At 33.7% G+C, this 22,789-nt stretch overlaps 2 protein-coding genes across 4 annotated transcripts in view; one reads left to right on the plus strand and one right to left on the minus strand.

Annotated features, from left to right (window-relative positions):
* Positions 1–3,379: 3,379 nt before the first annotated feature.
* Positions 3,380–22,789, minus strand: part of LOC126865082 (cholesterol transporter ABCA5-like) — a 32,213-nt gene continuing 12,803 nt past the window's right edge. The window contains exons 3-26 of one of the 3 annotated variants that reach the window (XM_050617188.1): positions 21,580–21,877; positions 16,717–16,838; positions 10,968–11,141; positions 10,702–10,883; positions 10,410–10,614; positions 10,239–10,314; positions 9,939–10,092; positions 9,600–9,786; positions 9,382–9,525; positions 9,146–9,296; positions 8,989–9,062; positions 8,457–8,909; positions 8,021–8,370; positions 7,535–7,941; positions 7,202–7,462; positions 6,855–7,122; positions 6,549–6,723; positions 6,126–6,462; positions 5,690–5,964; positions 5,463–5,609; positions 5,008–5,387; positions 4,709–4,916; positions 4,284–4,623; positions 3,380–4,213 (exon numbers count right to left, since the gene is read on the minus strand). In XM_050617188.1, the coding sequence (XP_050473145.1) occupies positions 4,110–4,213; positions 4,284–4,623; positions 4,709–4,916; positions 5,008–5,387; positions 5,463–5,609; positions 5,690–5,964; positions 6,126–6,462; positions 6,549–6,723; positions 6,855–7,122; positions 7,202–7,462; positions 7,535–7,941; positions 8,021–8,370; positions 8,457–8,909; positions 8,989–9,062; positions 9,146–9,296; positions 9,382–9,525; positions 9,600–9,786; positions 9,939–10,092; positions 10,239–10,314; positions 10,410–10,614; positions 10,702–10,883; positions 10,968–11,141; positions 16,717–16,809 (5,145 nt within the window). In that variant the 5' untranslated portion in view covers positions 16,810–16,838; positions 21,580–21,877 and the 3' untranslated portion in view covers positions 3,380–4,109. Of the gene's footprint in view, positions 4,214–4,283; positions 4,624–4,708; positions 4,917–5,007; positions 5,388–5,462; positions 5,610–5,689; positions 5,965–6,125; positions 6,463–6,548; positions 6,724–6,854; positions 7,123–7,201; positions 7,463–7,534; positions 7,942–8,020; positions 8,371–8,456; positions 8,922–8,988; positions 9,063–9,145; positions 9,297–9,381; positions 9,526–9,599; positions 9,787–9,938; positions 10,093–10,238; positions 10,315–10,409; positions 10,615–10,701; positions 10,884–10,967; positions 11,142–16,716; positions 16,839–21,579; positions 21,878–22,789 lie in introns of all 3 variants that reach the window. The other 2 variants (XM_050617187.1, XM_050617189.1) reach the window with 2 other exon arrangements.
* LOC126865110 (tubulin polyglutamylase complex subunit 2) lies at positions 11,167–16,710 on the plus strand. The gene is made up of 3 exons (XM_050617257.1): positions 11,167–11,955; positions 12,393–12,636; positions 13,317–16,710. Exons 2-3 carry the CDS (start codon positions 12,393–12,395, stop codon positions 13,919–13,921), a joined length of 849 nt encoding a protein of 282 aa, XP_050473214.1. The 5' UTR covers positions 11,167–11,955; the 3' UTR covers positions 13,922–16,710.

Genomic DNA, 22,789 nt, shown 5'->3' on the forward strand with positions numbered 1-22,789 from the left:
AAACTTTGTGTAATCGTTACAATTCTACTTATCCAAACATTTATGCTCTGAAACAAGCAGTCGTATCAGTTTATACAGAATTTATGGATAATCGAAACATCTGCGATATTTTCGTTATTAACGTTCGCAGTACGCTCTAACGTACGCTCTACGAAAAATAAAGATTTATTCAATGGAAATAGTACTTATCCTATTACTCTGCTAATTAGTACATAACAAACACTATTAATTAGATCGAATGTACATTGCTATAAGTTACTCTAAAATTATATACTAAACAACAGTATGGATCGATTTTGAGAAGCAAGAATCTTCTCAAGAATATTTCGTGTGTATTTTTCGGGCCTTCTTGTATTTTCTTCTTTTTTTTTCTTTATATCTGTTTTGTTTATAGTTTTAAAAAACATGAAACGCTTGAAGAAGGACACTTTGTAAATGTTCAACTGATCATCTTTTTATTTGTGAAAAAGCTTCCATTTAACCAATCGATTACATTTACTTTACACAACAAATATTGTAGTTTCGCAAAGTCAACCGTTCATCGACAGGGTGTATTCGACGTGTAGTTTTCTTCTCTTTTTTTTTCTTTTACTCGTGATAATAGCATTATTATTTTTCTTTAATAATTGTACCTATATATGAGTCTCTTTCTCTCTTAATGTCTTGTGTGTGAGTGCATCTATTAAAAAGCGCGAAATCCTTATCCGATGACCGGTCGCGCGCGTGAGTGCATGAGTGCGTGCATGCATGTATGGTTGTGTATGTAAATACATTGGTGTGCAAAAGATTTCAGCCGGAAAAAGAAAATTTCTAACATTATATTCGAAAGGTGATGTCTAGATGAATTTGAAATAATATTGTAATATATATGTTAAATAATATTTTAAATAATACACAAACACTGTTATATAATTGTATAATATTACTTAAAATTTTTTAAAATACCGCTTTTGAAATATAAAGTGAAAGATCTATCTGGCCGGAAGCTTTTGCACGCCACTGTATGTATGTGTGTGCAAGAATTTTTCCTTCTTTTGTTTCCACTCTTTCGTTGAAACGAAAGTCGGCCGAACAATGGCCTACGTGTAATGTCTCGATGCGAATATATGTATATATTATCTCTAAAAAATCATATGTAACCAATGACGATCGATTTTATGTTTGATTTACAAGCATCAAGTTCGACTATGCTTGTGATTGTTTGCGATGTCTCTCTATATACATTTCATTAGCTATGCTGCAAATTAATGTAAAGACGAGAAATCTTTAAATGGCAACGATAAAAGTTACTCGGGACGAGTAAAGTTCAAGAAGAACTTCAAATTAATTTAATGATATAAGATATTATTATAATATCAATATCTTATAAATGAATTTAAGTGTTTGCACTAAAAGCAAATTATGAATTCTACACTTTTATATTAATTCTTTGATTTAATTCTTGATAATAATTGATAATAATTGATTTCTATATTTGAAAGAAACTTCGAAATCTAGTTTTAATAATAATATCACCTATTTGTAACAATAAAATTGTTCTTATAGAGAAATTTGAAGTCTTTTTATTTTAAATTAGAAGTACTTTTATGTTTTATTTATGATTAAATCGAATAATTCGCGAATTAGTCTAATAAAATTTGAGATAATCTAAGGATCAATGGTCACATTCTCATTGCAAACTCTTTAATTACATAAATATAAATATATATCATTAATATATATATATAATTTATTATATGTATATATACATATATATCGATCGATGTGAAAAGCTCGACAAATATGAACGAGTCGTAACAGGAAAAGCCAAAAAGTGGCGATTAATATGAGCAGAGAAGATATAATGTAGATATGGCTACAGACAAAAAGAAATAAAAATCGCTTAGCGTGAATGCAAGTTATGTTCTATTTCATAATGTAGCAACAGTACTTGTGTTTAGGAATGTTTTATAATATTCCCGTATCTTGTAATCGTGATATACTTAAAACATAATCGGTGTTAAAAAACGGCATACATATATGTATATATCATGTTTTATATAAATATATAAATATACATGTATTTATATATTTATATATATATATATATATATATATATATAATGTTCATAAAATTATCTGCAGTTTTTCCTTTCATTCAAGTTAATTCCATAATTGACTAAATTGTATATTGATGTAGTATTAGCTAGAACAAGAATTGTGCGTACACAATCCCTTTATAAATGCGCGTACGCCCAACGCACGTTTCCTCTTCATTTTACATTTCCTATAGATGTAAGAATCCTTCTTACACTGAATTTTATTTACAAAAATCAATACCCCCTTACACAATGAAATTTTTATTTTTTGTCTACCTATGCACTATAATCTACAAAATATTTCATTCAGTCCTCCAAACAGTATTCTTACTATTCCTTCCGTTCAATATTTTAAAGTTTTTTTTAATCACGGAAGATCGAGTGTACGCACATAGATATCTAAAAAAATTTGTTCTCTGATGGGACATCTTGAGAGCACATATTTTTTTCATAACATTTCAACTAATTTTTTTTTAAGCTTTTCTTTTTTACGTTTCAAATGAATTACTCTTGACACATACCAGGCTCTCTTGGTTATGCTTGAAAACTGATCATATAAAACAAGATATCTAGCCCTTTTTAGTTCTACTTATGAAATTCACTTCTAACAAGAGTTAAATTTAATGTAGCTTTACATAATGCAATACAAAATTCTTGTTTTTTAGGTTTTGCTCTTTTTTCAGTATCAACTCGTTTTGTTCAGACTATCTCATTTACTCAATATTTGCATTTGCAGCAAAATAAAGTATTTTTTGAAAAACTAAAACCATTGGGAAATAAATAATTAAATTATAACGCGGAATAGAAAATTATATAAAGAGATATTTATAAATAATTTTATAATAATGAAATTTTTTTAACAGAAATTGTTAAATCATTCATGGACTATTAAAAATTTCCTATAATGTACTTTACTGAATTCAAGTTGTTCCATTATATTTCGATTGCTTCTGCCACAGAAGTTTCATATTAAATTATTATCGTCACATTCTACCGAGGCAAGATTAACAACCTATCATCTCTTTTTCTCGTTATTCAAAAGGCTTCAGTAAAGACCATAAACGAGCTGGAGAAGTATTTATAAATACGTACTACACACTACTTTATACGCTCAAATTAAATCGCCCGATTGTATATTACGTAGCTTTTTTCGCTATAATAGCACCCTTTCTGAACAACGGTGCCATTCCTTTTAACAGTGCCCGAAATAATTGCGAGCAATCATAAATATCACTAAAATGAATATACAGGTGTTTTCTTCCTACGTTTATCAATGTAGATAGGTAATTCATTGAATTCACTCCATTTAAAAAGAATTTAATATTGATCCTTGGATCCTTGTTCTCTTCCCTGTCAATATTTAATATTATATTTATAATGATGATAATAACGTTCCAATTCCACAGCAATATTAATTGTGAGACCTATTCATAATATTCGTAGGAATTGAATAATAGACTATATTACAATATAATTTCAAAATTATGAATATTACTGTTTAAATAGTATTAGTACTGTTTTTTTGCTGACAACCGAATAAATCGTCCACAGTTTCCCACTATTTACAGCTCAATGAATTTTACACATATGTCCATTTATCTCACGACATTACCTCCAGGAAGTCACTGTTTAATTCTGACGAACGTAACAATACGATACATCGGCACAAAAAAAATATGTAATTCTTTTTTTTAGCAATTAGGTCGATCGATGTATACCGTAAAAATACGTTTTCTTTCATTCACAGAATCGTTGAAGATCAAAATATGGTTTATATGGTAATCTTCAAAGTCAGCACATCCAAAGATAATATAAGGTCCTTTTATGTAATTATTAGAATACTCTTGATATTTTAGAATGCAGAAATTGTCTCTGTCATTGTGATTTTCAATAGTATGTGGGAACACTAAAGAACAAATCACTTCTTCCAATAAGAATAACATTTTTTACACTTTTTGCACAACTTGAGCAGTTCCATGAGTATTTCACTATACAACACATGGGAATAAATACACTCATTTGTATGAGTCATCATTCTCCCGAGTTAGATTCGTCATAGTGGGAAAATTTAAGGAAAACTTGCTCCAAAGTGGTTTGGCTGAAGCTATACTCTTCGATATCCAGCTCGAGCTTGGCTAATAATAAAAGTTTCAATTAATTTAATTACGTAATGTATGATAATTGAATCGTTTATTCAATGTTTACCTTTCTCCAACTGCGTAAAACACTCGGCCAGCGAGGTAACTGCATGTTGGGGAACAGCAAAAACTAATCTGTCGGCAAAGCTTTCTTCGAGAGTTGCATCTGGAAAAAGACTGGAAACAAATTCTTTCAGAATCGTAATCCTATCACCGGACGGTGTCGTTGGTGTACAATCACCGCCTAAAAGTTTCATTTCGAGGGTATAGCCTGCACCATATAAATTCTTCAGATGTTGAGTAGAACCAATACATCTTAACTCTCCTTTTACCATTATACCCACTCTAGAACAAAGAGCATCAGCTTCCTCCATTGAATGAGTGGTAAGAATTGCTCCTCTACCACCCTATTAAAAAAAATTTATCAATAATGAAATAACCTTCAACAATCGTGTGTTATAGGAAATGACAAGTTTCAGTAGAGGAACAAACCTGGAAACTAGCAAGGATTGTATCCCATAAAAACCTCTTTGACCTAGGATCCATTCCTGCACTAGGTTCGTCCATTAGAACAACTTTTGGACCTCCGATCATTGCCATGGCAAAACTAAGTTTCCTTCTAGTTCCACCCGAACACTCATGAGCTTGTTTATCGGCGTGCTCATGAATTTGCAAACCGGTGAGGTATAAATCTACGATTCTATAATATGGAACTTTGTTCTTGTTTGTAATTTTTTACTAAATATTTATTTAAGAATTGTACAGATATTCGAATGGGTCGAATTAATTACCTGCCAATATCACTCCATGGTACACCACGAATCGCGGCGTAAGATTCTAAATGTTCCCTAACGGTAATATTCTTCCATTGAGCATCATGTTGGGGACAGTATCCCATTTGTTTGAAAGCTTCTGTCATACTTGAATTAATATTATGACCACCGATCTGTACTCTGCCTCGAGTGGCCGCTTCTTCAGCTATGATAATCTTCATTGTCGTCGTTTTTCCAGCACCATTGTGGCCCAGCAAACCGAACACTTCTCCTGGCTCAACCGCTAACGAAAGATTCCTTACAGCAACTTTTCGTTGTATTTGGCTAGCTTCTTCATCTTGTTTTGAACAGCAACTACATGAACCTGTATCCTGCTGTCGGTACTCCTTTCTCAAGTTCTAATAAATATTTAACTTTAGTTGTATAATATGAATACATTATAATAATGAAAATAATATATAATAAAATAATACCTGTACTAGAACTACAGGTGGTTCTTGAACGGCAGATGAAGTAATGAGATTAAAAACTTTTTGTTTTTCTGCTTTAACGTCTGCATCTTCATGTTCTCCAATATCAGAGTTCTCCATTATTTCTTCACCAATTGAACCGCCATTACGCTAGAAATGACAAGAAATATTTTTTAATGGAACAGTTTTATATTTCAATTTTTAACCCATTATATCAATTATACACTAACCAGGAAATACTTTAATACATCACTAACATTGCCACCACTCTTTTTAATGTCCAACAGTAAAAGCACGAAGAACCACACCGGACAATGCAGAAGCACGCCAAAGGCCATTAGAATGATCTCCGTGGTTAAATAATCAGACATAGTCAGATGATGGCAAGCAGCATTGATAGAGCACATTAGATGTACTCTTTCTACATAATACACTGCAGCATATGGTACGTACAATGTGTTCAGTAGAGAAAAAATTACGTGTAAAACAAACGCTGCTGTTCCACCTAAGAAGATTTTTAATTAATCCGTGGTAATAAATTGTAATATTTAAACAAATGTATTTCATTATTTTCATATTCATTTATACATAAAAGTCTTAATAAAAATTGGGAGCGATATCTAAACAATTTAATCTCTGAAGTGTTAAATTGAATGTATAACTTACTAAGACCCAGCATGTCAAGAATCGTGACTAGTATAAACGGTATAAGTCCAATGAAAGTTGCAATATTGGGCAAAATGCTTTGAGCGGAATCCATCTTGTCAAAAATGTAACTCAAACACGTAGAGAATAGAATGGATGATGGGCAATAAAGCATGAAAAGACCGGCTAGGGTGATGAGCGCTGGTACTTCTTGAAGCGAAGGCACGTCAAAGAGAAATATGATGCCAAGAATACATAAACAGATGAAAAACATCAGGCCGACAAGTACAATAAAGTACGTCAGAAAGTACATCGAAAATGACAGACCATTCACACGAAGCTGATTCTTCGCTTTTATCTGAAAATAACGGATACCATAAGGAGTATTGCTTTTAAATAGCAAGCATTTATTTAAAAAATGTCATTAATAAAAACAAGACTTACTTCACGATCATAGACCACGTCCACAACTAAAGTTATTGGCAACAATACAAAATTCATTCCAATAAACAGTGCGGTACTCGCTGTGCCAATATTGAATCCCTGTGGCTGAGAAGTTTGTTGGAAAGGATGTGTCTTAACTTCAATCGGTTTTAAATTGTTTTCATTTGAGAGTAATCTAATTGGAATAAAATAAATGAATTTTATACGTGGTTATTTAAATCTACGATTTAATTTTTAATTAAATTAAATTATTAATAATTAATTTTATTTTATTTAATTAAATTATTAATAAATTATTGACTGTACCTGTAATAAGTGTTTGATAACAAGTTTATTAAAATTGGTAGGGAATGTTGCATGGTATCATTATATGCGACAGTCAAATTGATCCTGGACAGACTATATTCATTGATATTGAAAGCAGACATATGCGGTGCGATTTTTAACAAATTTGCAAAATTCCCGTAATACTCTTCAATGTACTTCACATCTTGATTTATTCCATCGATTAAATTTGTGATATCATGGTCGGTATTATTCGCGTACAAAAGTTTAGTCTCATTTCCATAAGTATCTGTAAAAGAAAAAACGGTAGACTAAAGTAGACACTAAATTTTCTAAATTCATAAAAATGTAATTATTTTAAAACATACCAGTATTCAATGTAAGAGATTGCATTTTGATTTCAACTGTTTCAATGCTATTTAAATGGAGGCCAACGACTACTAGAAGAAGAGGCGCGAAGATAGTGAAGTACAATAACTGAATGTTCCTGATGAGTCTAAGTATCCTTAGGCGAAGCATAGCGTACAAGGTTTGGAGGAAATTAGGCCGAACTTTTATGGGGTCTAGTCCAAGGCCAAGAACAGGAGGATTTCTATCACTATGGACGCCATCCGGCAAATCTCCTGCCTCTATAGTAAAATACAATAAAATTTATAAATTATGAACTTTATAACAGTTTTCAAATATTGAATTGAATGTACCTTTTGCTTGACCATCATTCTGAACAGTGACACCTTCATTCTGCAAACTCTGATAAGAAGTACTCTTAGATTGCAACGATAAAGATCTGCTTAATGCACGATTGCGCACCATCTTTTTTGATAAATTATCCATTGTGTATTCAGGGCCTTCATCCTTTTCTAAATGCAGAAATACTTCTTCTAAAGTAGTCATTGATACTCCATAGCTGCTAATACCTAATCTACTCGATCGGGTTTTAATTTCGTGTTCTATAGCTGAGAAAAGTGGTGCGAAGTTTTCTACTGAATTATGAGGTAAAATAAAGCTCAGTTCACGCCCATGACGTCTTGCTTTTTCCGCTTTTGAGACATGACACGTTACTAATCTGGTAATGGCGTGTTCTCTTGCATTTCCTTCAAGTACTAACCTGTTATACATTCACAAATATGTTTTTATTAAACATGCTTTATCTCTGCTTTTCGTTATTTAAGAAATAACCAACGTACGTTAAGTGATATCCAATACCAAATTTATTTTTTAAGAACAAAGAACTGCCACAGCATCTCAGCTTTCCTTTACTAATAACTGCTTTCCTATCTGCTAATATATCCGCCTCATCCATAAAATGAGTAGTCAATAGAATCACTTTTCCATGACGTCTAGATTGTAAGAAAGACCACATCTGTCTTCTGGAGTAGGGATCAACCCCAGCTGTAGGTTCATCCAGGATAATAATCTTCGGATCACCGATAATGGCGATACCTACAGACAATTTCCTTTTTTGTCCTCCACTCAAGTATTTCGCAAAAGTATTTGCTTTTTCAGTTAAATCGATGTCTTTTAAAGTTTTTTTCACCTAAAAGTAATCATACACGACAATCCTTTTTATTCAAAATGTATGTAAAAAATTTTATGCGACTTGTTCACTATACATTACATTACCTCATGTTCAATCATCGATTTTGGGATACCACGTACAGCAGCGAAAAATTCTAGGTGTTCGCGAGGTGTGAGAAGATCAAAAAGGATATCATGTTGTGGACAAACGCCAGTCATGCTTCTAATCATCTGCATATCATTGGAATCTCGAACGTCATAACCAAATATCAAGGCAGTGCCAGCAGTAGGTGCGGTCAGGCCAGTTAAAATATTGAAGAGACTTGTTTTTCCAGCTCCGTTGTGTCCAAGTATCGCTGTGATTTGTCCCTCGTAAATCGTTAAATTGATGCCATTTACGGCTTTAATTTCTGGCTTACGACATTTTTGGTAGGACTTGTAAAGATCGACTATTCTAATAGCTTCACGACCCTTCATCTCGCGCACCACAGGTTCAACGTCACGATTAGTCTCTTCACCAGGAATAAAAGAATTTGATTCACCATTCGATGATGGTACCTGCAAATACGACTGTGAATATATATTTTTCTATTTTCTTTCATATTCAACACTTTAAATTATTGTTAATGATACTCACCCGTGGAGCTTTTCTTTGACACCAAAACTCAGGCGTGAAGCAAAACCAAGGAGTTCTCTTTGTCCCGTATTCACCTAAATTAAATATATAATATTTGATTATTCACTATTTATCAATAATATAATGAGTATGATAACACGTATTTTAAGAAGCGTACTTGGAATGACGCAGTCAAAATAATAAGCTAAGCAAGCATAGAGAATTATGTCTAAAGTCATCATAATAAGACTTCCTCCAAATGGTATACCAGGACCTGACCAAAGATTGTCAAAGTTAACTCCTTCTCCTTGTAGATCTAATACAAGAGCCTAGGAAAAGATACACATCGTTTTTATTTATAGAATTGCCCATTCTTCATTGTTCTAGTATATTATTGTACACTGTAATACAAACCTTATCCATAGCCAAAGCAACGCCTGTTGGACTAAGAAGAGAGACTAACCAAAACGGAACTGAACTAGAGTCATTCACAAAGACTTGGATAAAATACATTAAGCTCATTATCGTGACTGCAAAATTGCCTAGTACACCGGCAGTCTGATAAGAAAATAGTTATAAATAATTTAATAAAGAACGCACTAAGAGTAGAATAGCATCAATGAAATACTTACTCGTGACGTGTCGAAGAAAGGTGTTATCATAAAAGCGAACATGATTATGGAAAAACTGTAGAGCACTACTAAAAGGAATATCGGTAAAAAGTGTGTGTGTTGAAACATTTGTAGTGTAAAAAGTAGTATTACTGCGACGGCAGAGAGTAATAAGACAAAAACGCTGTAGATAATGAACCATGATAACCTGTAATGAAAATTTTTTCATTTTTCGAAATCTGAATTTTGTTCTTCTAATATATCTTTTTTGTGCGACATAATTCATACATCATTTAGTATATGTTAATATTTGAAGTGAAGCACAATCTACTCGTTGATTTTCAAATAAGATTTACCTACCAGAAAATCGAATCCTTTAGGCCCATTATCTTCATTCCTTCCTTGATCTTTTTCTCCTTTTCGCCGACTATTAGGATCAGAAGATAAGTGACGAATTGTGAAAGAGAGAGGACCATAAAAAGAGGTATAACAACTCTCAAGGCCAGCATCCAGTCTAAATAAAAAATATCCTTAGAAATGTATCCATAAAAGACACATTAATTATTAATTTAAATCCTAAATCATATGTCTTGTTCTTATAGACAAGAATTTAATATACTAATTAGGGATCAGCCATAATTAAATATTCTATATTTTTACTTGCGGTGAAAGCTTCTTTAGGGAACATTTCTAGCTTAACATCCGGTACAGTTACATCTGTATTCCCTGTGTCTAGCTACAAATTGTCAATATACAGAATCAATAGATGTATATAATAAAATTTTCATTATTATATTACAAGATTATTAACATAAGCAGCACAAAACATACTCTTATCTTTGTGATATCCATTATCATTTGTAATGCTAGGAAACCTGAGTGCAAATAGTTATTCGCAGGACATGATCCACCAGTCTCCATCGACAATACACCTCCCAGCCAATGGCTCGTATCCTTTCGGCAAGTAACTGGCGCGGAATACAATTCAGTTGGCGAAGGTGGATTCGTATATGATGGATTAGTTCTTATCTCGTATCTAGTACAAATTGCGACATAACGGTTAAACGTCTTCGATTTTTGCTTTTTTAGCTGATTACTTCTATTAAGTGTTTTTAAATATTACGAGAGACGCTGAGATATGGGTTGAGAATCCTCGAAGATTACTGCTAAAGGTACGCTATATGGGTCTCTCCAATACGCTGCTTGCAGATCATCCTTTGTATCGAACACCATGAAATTTAAGGGAAGTTTGCCAGGATAATCCCACATTGATGCCCACAGGGCATTCATCGAATTTAAAAAAGTCTGAAACAAGGATAATATCGTAAAGACGGTTACATGTTTGTAGTGTATGGCAGATTATAATGTCTTAATGACGGGAACATGTACCAAAGTTTCTGTTGAGTTTGGAACAACGGCTATTGTGTTGTTCCTGTAGCCATTGAACGTCTCGAATATACCACCCTCCTGCCTCTGCGTCGTCATTGCGGGATAGTTTGGATTTGGTGGTAAAACTTTTACCACTATCAATACACCTAGGGTGCAAAGGGGGAGGAAAATCTCCTGTAAATAATACAAAAAAATCATTAAAAACCATATCAAGATTTCTACACCTTGCTTCATTATCCGCTTTTATAATAATACAGAAATCATATCAGACTAAAAATTTATTTATCTGAAAGAACAAATTTTATAAGAAATTGAATTTTATGATATTTCAGAAACGTGTTCAGGCAAACTGTATCAAATGATTTATGATGATGAGTTGTCCAATGTAAAAGGGACTAGAAGGACTGCAAAGGAGAGCAATTAGCTACACGAAAAAAGAAGGAAAAGAAACAATATGAGTTTTTAGAAAATAATATGAAACAAATAGACAAACATTTTTAATACTAGACATCGATAACTTTTTAACTGACCCTCGGTCACCATCAGCAGCTGTTTCCTCTCGCCTATGGTTAATAATGCATACGTTAAAAATCGTACACGACGATTTCGATTGAATAGGGTTGCGAAGGTAGTATACACGATAGCTTCTGGAAAGAACCTCCCCCGTGCGTGCATAATAATTATTCTACCTGCACCCTCTTCTCCTACACCTGTCGTGCAACGTAAACCTGCGCAAGCGTTCGATACAACCCCTTGTCGGTCCGTTTGAATAAGGGAAAAGTGGATATGCTGATTCGCTTTCGTATTCCGTCACCATGACGATCAACAACGGACCAGGCTAGTTCGATTCATCAGCACGATTATTCTGGATTTACAGTTTTACGGCCATTCATAAACAATTTACGATTTTCTTTCTATATCACAAATTCTTGTTCGCCAAACAATTAATTTAATAAGAAAACAAGAAATAACGGCGCATGGCAATAAAGTAAAATAGACTGGAAAAGTTATTCTAGAACAATTGGATTGGTTCTAATTTCCGGATTTTTTAAGTTGAAATTGCCTTTATTGTAGGCACGTTTGATAATTCTTACATAAATAATTAATTATCATTTTATTGGAAATATTTTTGGTTTAAAAATTTTAAAATTGGAAATTTCGGAAATTTCTTCTTTCTGATAAAAGATAATCGATTTTAGTGAAATTTAACTCGTACCTTTTTTAAATATTCGTAAATTTATTCTACATAATTTTAGATATATCCTAAACTTTATCGAAATTAAAAATTTCCATTATTTAAAGAAACACGGTACTCTAGATTATTAAATATCAACCTAATCCAATTGGATAATATTCCTTCAAAATTATTTTTCATCGCTTGGAATTTCTTGGTGGACAAATTAAAAAATACATATACATAATTAGATGTCGTTCTTCGTTGATATCGTAACGGAGGATTCCTTTTACGAGAATCTCACGTTGGGTGTAGTGAAGATTCTCGAGAGTTTCCCATACGTAAAAAATGTACGAGTCGACCGTAGAAACGGATGTGAGACTATGGCCATTACCAACTGGGAGCAACGTCATTGTGTTACGCTGCCGGAGAACGTTAGAAACTTCTACGCTGCAATCGACGGTTTCCTGCTTCAGTGGAACCTCGAGATAGCAGGTAAGGCCCTCCTAAAATTGTCCACGCATTTTCATGATGCTCTTTAGTGACTTTCATTCGCAACTATTCCTTCTGATCCCGTACATTACTAGTGGTTATTTGACATTGTCATTTCCACTGTTTTAATATATATATATATATTCTTGCATCTATAGTTTCTTGCTGTGTAGCTATGGTTTCTCGGATCTTATCTTCTATTTGCTCCATTTCTCCTCAAAACAATTATCCTTATATAATTCTGTGTTGTTTCAACGAAAATTATCCTTTTTTCGCTTTTCTTTCCAGAAAATTGTTTTTGTTTTCTTGCTAAAAATAAAGATTTCGATTGTTTTAAAAGAATAAAAGTAGCTATTAATTCTGGCTAGATTAAAAATATTCAGCCCTATTATTCAGAATGAATATCAAATACATAATGATTAATAATTCATGGTTGAAATAATTGATAGGCAGTTTGAAGGGCTACAGATGTTAATTACTTTCATTACCGAAGTCATACAATCGAAAGCAGTTATTTAATATTGTATTTACATATTCATATCTATGGATATTTTCAGATATTATAATAGATCGTATACATAAAAAATGCAATTAAATTAGAGATCCTACATTGAATGAAAACAACTACATGGTTATTAATTATTATTCTCAAATTATTCTCACGATACATCTTCTTTACACAGGTGAAGAATTTCCTGTAGGACGTATGGAAATTGGCACGCTTTCCTCTCTAAAGCGCTACGCAAACAATCCCAAAGATCATCAAACAGATTCCACCAAGCAAGAACTCGACACCGACGCTCATAAGCCAGATAATGAAGTTACTTCCAATAGCATAACTGACCTTGAAAATCCAAATTCAATTAATTTGCAAGGAAATGACCATGGTTGCAAGATGTTTGAAATCGCAAGATGCTTCCCAGAGAGCGGAATGGCCAAAGTTTATTTATTATACCGCATGAAACATGAGGAAGAATCACCAACAATCTGGTTGCATCGAGAAGATACTAATAGATGGTATCATTTGGCAAATAATTTCACCGTCTATTTCCGTATGATGCTGGTCCATTTGGGTTTGCCATTGTGGCAGTGTTGCGTGTCTGGTTTGTCTCTGCCTCCATGGGTCGAGCAAGTCTACTTTCTCATTGGTCCTCATCTACTTCCTTCCGCTGTTGAGCCCACGGAGACCATCTCTACTACCATATGGAATAACGGGCCCATAAATGTTATCGATCCAGCAATTTTTAAAGGGAAGGAAGGAAAGCAGAAGAGCTCCAAGAAAAAGTAATTCGTATGATCTTTTGGTGTTATCTGGTAGTAGTTATTGGAATCTCTACAGCAAAATGGAGTTCCCAAGTAGATAAAATTGATATTCAAGTTTAGTGGAATCTGTTCTAATGAAAGATCTTGTTGTACTTTGCGGATGAAACCTTACATAATCATATTTGTATTGCTATGATAGAATAGAAGCCTGCTATATAATTATATAAAGAAATAAATATTGGCAGTAGAAGACTAATACAACTCTATTGAATTTCAGTGTTTAATGTATTTTACCCATAGTACGATTCGAGTAATAATTATCTTTCTTTCTCAAAGAATCCGCTGGTAAGGTGCAACGAAACTCTCCAAAATTCTCCTATAATCCAATATCTCTACCACCCACAGTTCTCGTAGCAATAAATTCTCTCTAACCCCTACCATCGTAATACCATATTTCCTTTCTCCAAACAATATCCTCTTCATCCAACCACCATTTACATTCTCAAAAAAACTTATTCCACCGCATAAAGCAATCAGTAGAAATAATATACTCTTTTCCCTTTCTGTTGAAATTGGCCAGGCAAACGACGAAACCATTCGGATGAGTAGGTTTATTTTGAGAACTTGAGATCATGCGATGCTTCAATATTTTAGCGCTATCCTTAGTCACGTGAGTCAATGAAATGAAGTGGGCACTGCGCTTTGTTCTGATCTATTGTTCAAAAGCAATCGAGGAAGATTAAGAAAAAGATATCAATAAAGACAGAAAATTGTATACTTTTCTCCTTTTCGTCTATTTTGTAGGCGTCCACGGCGACCCTTGGCTTAGTTGGCACGAAGCTAACGCAAAAACACCGAATGAAACGAATTGGCAATACGCCCTCCCCCGTTGGCAAACGTGGACGTCCACGGGACGCGGTCACTTCGTCGCCGTCCATGGAAACTATCCGCGCATCTTTCTCTCGATTGTGGCCAGTGAATTCGGATTGCAGCTTTACTGGCATCCAACATTTCCTCTCTTTTCCTTCTTTCTCCCTCCGTCTTCCGGTTCTTCTTCTATCGCATATTCGATTTATCCCCTAGCAATGCTATTCATCGAATCCGCCGATCCGTTCACGCATAAATCTTCGTTTTTTTAACTAGCTCCCCCAGGTATTATTTCCAAAAATATTTTGGTCGGCAAATAAATGATCATTTCAAATGTTGAAATTACCAATTCGAATTTATGTCCAGTCTACAAATGTTATGTTGATTTCTACGTTAGTTCTCCGTACATAACAAGCATATTTTCATATTTTGGGCAATCTGTTGAGCAAACTGTTCACGCCAAGCTCTTTTTATCTGTTCTAGGCTTTCGAACAATCTGAAAAAATTCTGTGGCATTTATGGAAGTTTCTACTATATTATACAGTCCATTTTTAATTGAAACGTTTGAAGGTTTCTTGAAGAAAATTAGAATTTTGCTTAGAAGAAATGCACGTATGAAGTTTCATAAACGGTTCAGGTGGTCTGTATTAAAGGGTTGACGCTGAAATCCTTAATAAGTTTCATTTTATTTAATTATCGTGATATTTGATCTCTTCTTCTTCGAGTTCCGTATTAATAGAATGTCTTCTTTCGGGTATGGTCGTGTATTACGCTGTTCGTCAAAACTTCTGCGTTGACTTGTTAAGATAAAGGGCAGATCGAAGACAAGAGAGGAAAGGCGAACCTAAATATAGCTCGTTAGAGGTAGAGAAAATCGATTTATACATAAAATAAGTATTTGTATCTATACTTAGCCCTGGCCTCCCAACGCGAACCACTATTCGATTAAGACGCCTTGTGCCATAAAACAGTTAAGACGGTCACATAAAAATCCTATGAAACCGCGATCGTGTATTCCTTTTGCATGATTGTTTGAGTCAGGTTGCCCGTCCATCGACAATCAGTGAAATATTAGCGCATAGTTTCTCGTTAACGCAATGTATGCCGACACGTTCAATGCAAACTTGAAGGGTTCCACAGAAACTTTAAAATGAGGTCAAACAGCTGCGCAACGATATTTAATTACATAAAAATAGCAATTTCAATGAATGATTTGCGGTTTTGTCGTTTCTATCCTGAGATATTTCACTGAATATTCGCCATTGGTAATTCACATATTATAAACTATTTAAATTGGTAAATCACATATTATAAATTATGATACAATTAACTCTATAGAGAAAATTATATTATGTATATAAATTTTGATAAGATTGATTCCACAGCGATCTTAATGAAAGTTCTATAAAGAATCCGATAAATAAAACAATCAAATCCTCTAGCAAATATACAGTAATTCATGAAAGTATTTGTATTAGTATTTTTATGAGTATAATATGTGCGTTACACAAGACTTTTCAATTTCATTAGCAGAGTAACGAGACATCACGATTACATGATCATGATATCATGATTACAATGATAGAATTTCAAACCAATGTGGAAATATACAGGGTAAGTCATCTAACTCCACTACTTGAATTACTTATAAACTGTTGGTCATATGAAAAGATCTTTTAAGTTGTATAGTATCAATGGCTAGTTTACAATAAATAATATTTAATAATATTTGTTTCAAATATTACCAATGTGATCATGATTCATACACTATACAAGACCTTTTGTGTAGTATACATAATATATTTAAAAAATCTTATCAAGCGATCAAATATTTTCATCACCCACTATATAAGAGTACATATTTTGTTCAGTTTCAAGGATCGCTCATCATAAAGGATGTTAAACCTTGTTAAATCAATTTTTTAAGCGTAAACTGCTTTATAATTAACGTACCGCCGTAGTCTTCCGCTTCTCGCGTTTCTTCAACAGGATATTCCTCACGAGCATCGCTCGCAGCTGAGACAAGTAGACCCCGCACATGTCCATTCTGCGAGATGTACTTGTCTTTCTGATTTCTGCAACAGAAACGAGAAACAAATGAATCGGATTTCAAAGAGAAGAACACATGGGCCTGTTTAAACTAATTAACACGACAGCTTGGTTCAAGCGTGCTTTAGTTTGTCTTAACGATATTTGTAGTACTGCATTACGATCCTGCCAACGCTCATGTCTCTACCTAAATCCTACGATTTTATTCAAACCTCTAAAACATGCTACTTTCCATAGATTTTTTCTATTCTATTATAACTTCCATTCCATTGATCATTCCTTATTAACGACCTCTTTAATCATAAATCAATTCATCCGATTCCCTGATCCAATCAAACGTCTTTAAACCTTCCATGCTCTCCCTAATTCGAACAAATCCTATCAGAACACAATCGTCTTTCCGTGCCCTATTACAACGTTACCGATGTCCCTAATTACTAGATCGTGGATCTTTATGCGTTTATACCAAGTACAGACACATGGAAATAGATAAAAATAAATAATTTGAAATACACGAAATACTTATTACAATATTTAGAATATAAGACACTTCTCACATGAATTTCACTTTTTTTACCAATATTTCTAAAAATATGACTTTACATATATTATCTATTAGCTACTAGAATCAATAAAATGGAATCAATAACAACCGGTCGAGATAGCGCAGATAAACAAAATATTTGTTTAAAACACGTGATAGGTTCCAGCCATTAACTGGAACGGGATATTTTCTGAGGAGTCGCTATGGTTATTTTTAGCTGAAGGTTTTTAGAATTTACCTGAATACAACTATATTACCATATTTTATTAATGATGTAGTTCTAATCTTTGATAACTCAAGGAACGTAACGCAACATGTTATACCTGCTTAAGAATAACAGAATAGAACTGTTGTATATAAAACTTCTGAATATGAAACCTATACCTTTCCTTGTTTTTTTAATAAACACAATTTAAACGTTGCGATTTGCCCTCTTACTGCTGCGAATTCTTCCAATTTATTAATGTATAATTTCCTCCATCTGTTATCATAACAAATTTATTGTATTCTTTCAAGTCATGAAAACATATCGCAGCAGAGAATGAAAGTAATAATTTAAATTAACGGGGATGATAGTTTTATAGTGATTAAATCCAACTATTCAAAATCTTGATTTACATCACTCTGATCATTAGTCGTGTCAAGAGAGATATCATAGAATATTTGGCTATTAGAAAAGAGAATCGTGACTCAAAAAAGATTAGGAAATTATAGTTCCGCGGTATCGGGCGAACCAACCGCGGGAAAGATTCTTATTGATTAACATCCAGCAGTGGCGGTTTGGCCGATGATTGGCCCCCGGCCGTGACGAGAGTTTTCACTTCGACGTTGGAGCTCTTTGTTGGAAAGTCGTCTGCCTGTGTCACGTACACCTAAGTTACACAGATACAGCCGCGATGTGGTCGATAATTCGTCGTTTGCACTATTTAAGCGTTCGCGCGTGTAAGAGCGAGCAATATGCCACCGAATATGTCAAGGTCTTCGTCATAGTTCCTATACATATTATTGACCTATGAAAAAAAAAAAGAAAATATGGTTCGTTAGTCGATAAGAATATGTAGGAAGAACCGGAAGTAAAAGGTGCAACTGGAATAACTAGATACATATGTGGGATCGGAAATAGAAGATATGGACATGGAATATGAATCTTGGAAATCTATCTCTGATGAAAGTCGTGAATTTAAACGCGTGATTTATTTGGTGATCATCGTCGGTGCTTCGTCCGTGCATTTGATAATGGATGATAAAATATTCGTACGCAGTTGGTAATCTTGCAGATATGCTATTACGTCTTCGATGCAGGAATCAAAGGCGTAAAGGCCAAGTATATCGAAGAATATGTTTGAGTATTATACCTTTATATATAAATGTATTATAAGTATGTATTATATTCTATCTTATAATAGAAAATTCATTTATATTAGAATGCCTTTATATCATATTTCTTTTATGCATTATAAGATGTTAATGAAAATTGGACAATAGGCATTTAGAAGATGTAAGTTTAGGCATCAATCCCATAAAAAAAATTCACCCAATTTTCAAAATCATAATTTAAGGCTTGTTGCACGAATTATAAACGATTTAATTTTGCTATTAATCAATAGATATACGCTGGTAGTAAGGTATACCAATGAATCAGTTGATAAGCCTTTGCCTCTATTATATTTATACAATACATTTTTCTTATTTTATAATGTCATTCTGCAACATATAGTCTATTACGTATATTAAGCCTTTCTTTATTAAGAAGTTCAATTTCAACACTGACTTTAATTCCAAATTACGAGACTATGAATTATTAAGTACATACTTTCAGTGTTTAATATTTAATATAATGACATTTCAATATTTTATTGTTGTCGTATATATATATATATATATATATATATATATGGAAATATCATAAGAAAAGAGATCAATAATATTAGAGCTAATTTAATCGTATAGAATAAAGGACACATAAGTATCAGGATCTTTTTGTGGGTGGAGCAAATTTATAAAATTGTAAATATAATGTAATTTAATTGAACGTCTTTTTGAATTACTCTTTTTAAAGCATTACTGTCTACACTTTTGTGGTACAATTTTCCCCACGCGAAGATTGACTACGTGGGTGGCCGAGAATATTTTCCAGAATCTATTTACTATCGCTCTTTGGGCAGAGAAAGTTAATGTTAATAGTGTTTGAACTAGTTCATACGTAGTCTCTACATAAAAATGAATTAAATCTGGGAATCGATGAATAGTGACGACCAAAAGTTTGGATAAACCAGCTTCATAGAGTTGGAAAAAACGAATTAATAAAAATTATTTTCGCTATTAAACATTCAGTGGATTGATTTTTATAAAGATACAAATATCACTGCGTGTTTTGGGAATAGTATTAAATTATCCTTTTCAGTGGCAATTTTTACCGAAAAATAACTGATATTTTAGTATTAAAAATATCATGATTTCTACCAGATAAACAAACTTTAAAATAGCTACGTAGATATCAAGTTTTGCCATCTGACTAGAAAAATCATACACGAATAACGCCACCATGTTGTACATAAAGTAACGAGAAAAAGATGGCAATTTGCAAGATCACATGTGATACAATTATAATTAATGCGCAACGATAATCAACGATGCAAACAGCCGATAAGAAATTCTTCATGCATTCTTTTCTCTATCATCGCATCACAACGCGGCTGTTGCGTAACACTGACTTCATTCTACGTGCAAATCGAACTTCCGGCCGTATCAAAGAACTCTTCTTTATTGCAGTCGGGAAACTTCTTCATGGAAAGATAAGTAGCAACTTTTTAAATCTTCAAACATGGGCTTGCTTATTGTTATAAATCGAGATCCAAGCGGAATAAATCGAGACCAGCGAATCATCAAATTTTTATGCAAATGTATGTTCTTATGGATACGACTAAAGAAATAGAATTTAAGTAAAGGCGTGTTTTACCTATCAAACATCATAATGGAAATTCTATTCTAGTTATTAAAATGCAAGATATTGTTAATACTTTGTAACTTTTACGAACCTTATCGTTATTATCGAACGAAACTGAATTATTTAAAAAGAGATGTGAAAATACAATATTAAACGATAAGAATTAAATTGAAAAAATAGATACCTGAAATTACGGTTGAACTCTCCCAAGAATATATGTTTTAAATAATTTTCTGAGTCGTGTCCCATGGTACGAGCTACGAACGACTGACGACTAGTTGCTTATCGTATATTAAGTAACTATACAGCTGTTAGACGTTTACATCAATAACAAACAAAAATACTCGTACATGATTCATAGAATTCGAATCATAAAAGTTTCGATACTTGGCAATAAAACCGATAACCAAGCATTTAGAATCTAATTTAACCGATAGATAACGAAACGGTGACACGTTTATCGTGAAACCTTCGCAAAAATCAATATTCCCTTTCTTTACACTTGTTTGCGTAACAAAAGACCTGTTTTTTTCACGGCCGAACATTGCCATGGTATCGATAGCAATTTTTGTGCCACTTTCAGAACTGTATTTTTAGATCCTTTTCGCTCTACAAAGCTAACTGCAAAATCAAAAACGTTCTTAAAAATCCTGCTATAAAAACAACTAAATATTGGGATAAAAAATTACAACTTCTAATTACCCATCGATTTAAGACGTCACCTAACATTAGATTATCTGTTCCCACAAAGAAGATCTAAGAGATAGATATCTAGGAGAAATTATCAAATTAACCAAAGTATAAGTATTTAATTAGAACTTAATAATATGTATAATATACATAATATAATATATATAATAATATATATAATAATTAGAACTGTCACCTGTAATAGTCATTGTATATTGAATCATAATCTGAACACTGCTATTTCGAAAAAAGGACCCGATAAACGTTGCAAGTTTTGCTAAGAATTCAACCATTTAATTTGTAACGACTTAATGAGATTTCGGTCGTAAAGCACGTAAAAATCCAAACCTCGATTGCTATAAAGTATCTTAAAAAAGAGTCCATTGACTTTATCCGTCAACCCCCTACTCGATAATAAAAGAATGGGGTCGTTCGATATCTTTCTACCAACAAGGAACAAATAAAAATCCCGAAATGCTAAACAGAAAGAAGAGATTAATCTCACGTAGCCGACTGACTGACGCAACAAATGAAAAAGCAAACAAAGAGGAGAGAAGAATTAGTTTGTTGGGGGCGTGGAACTTACGTGAATCACGTGCTGCTGGACAGTTGTATCGAAAAGGGCGACTCTAATCGGCCGTACCCTCTCCCTGATCGAAATTAGCAGAATAGTCGATGTAGTCAGAGGTAGCAGTGTCGTGGCCGTTTCTACCGTACCCGATTCCGATCGATCGTGACTCGTGAGCGGACGTACTACAAGCTGCGACAGCGGCATCGCGATGAACGACGACGGTGCAATCGGTGCATCGCCGGTATACGTTTGTAATGCCGCTGCTCCTGGCCATCCTCGTCCCCGTCACCGATTATCCGTGATTTTCTCTTCGCTGTAATTCAACAAACACATTGGGTTTATAATCGCACTAATAAGATAGATAATAAATGACGGAACGAACGGATGAATGAAGCGTAACGGGCTGAATATTTGTATAAAGAGAAAATATTTGAAGATAAGTTTACTTGTAGTTTTGTTTTGTCTCTGTAAACTATGTAAAACCAAGTCCAATTTCTAGGCCGTCAGGCTGAAACAATCAAATACATACATGATTTTACCGATAACTACTTGCAGTTGGAATTCAACAAGGTGGTCTCTATCGTAAGAGTATAGTTTCGAAATCGATAATATTATAAGAGATATAACGGTAGGCTAAGGCCTGCTGTTCGCCAAGTGACGCTTCATAGACGCGTATTAGACGCATTGATGCTAACAGTACGTTTCCATGCAACGCTCATTGTAAAGTAATGTGCACCCGTTCACGAAACAGCAGCGAACCGTTTTCGTCGTTACGCGTTTTCGTCATGATGACTGGCGTTAACATGGTCAGTAACGAGGCGTACGTTGCAGCTATAAATGACATATAGTATATCTAATACCTAATATGAAGTGATATATAGGATGAAAACTTGTTCCTCGTCGTTCGCTATTTTAATATTGTAACAACAAAATGTATCTTAATGTACGCCTCGTAGATCGAACACCGTCGTAGACGTATCGTCACGTCTAATAGACTATGCTTAAGCCGAAACTGTTTCACTTTGGAGCAACACTGTGGATGAACGTTGCTTTCATCCTCGTCTCCATCCAGGAATGAAAGTTCCTCCAGAATGGAACAGTGTAGATTCGGTTTTACGTTTCTGAGAAGCGACGCTTTATGGACAATGAGCCTATGGTCCAATTCTAACTGGGTTCGATCCTCTTACTAGCAAATTCCGGACTTTTATAGAAGTTTATACTTGAA

The sequence above is a fragment of the Bombus huntii genome, chromosome 4 (assembly GCF_024542735.1).
Source record: "Bombus huntii isolate Logan2020A chromosome 4, iyBomHunt1.1, whole genome shotgun sequence".
NCBI lineage: Eukaryota > Metazoa > Arthropoda > Insecta > Hymenoptera > Apidae > Bombus > Bombus huntii.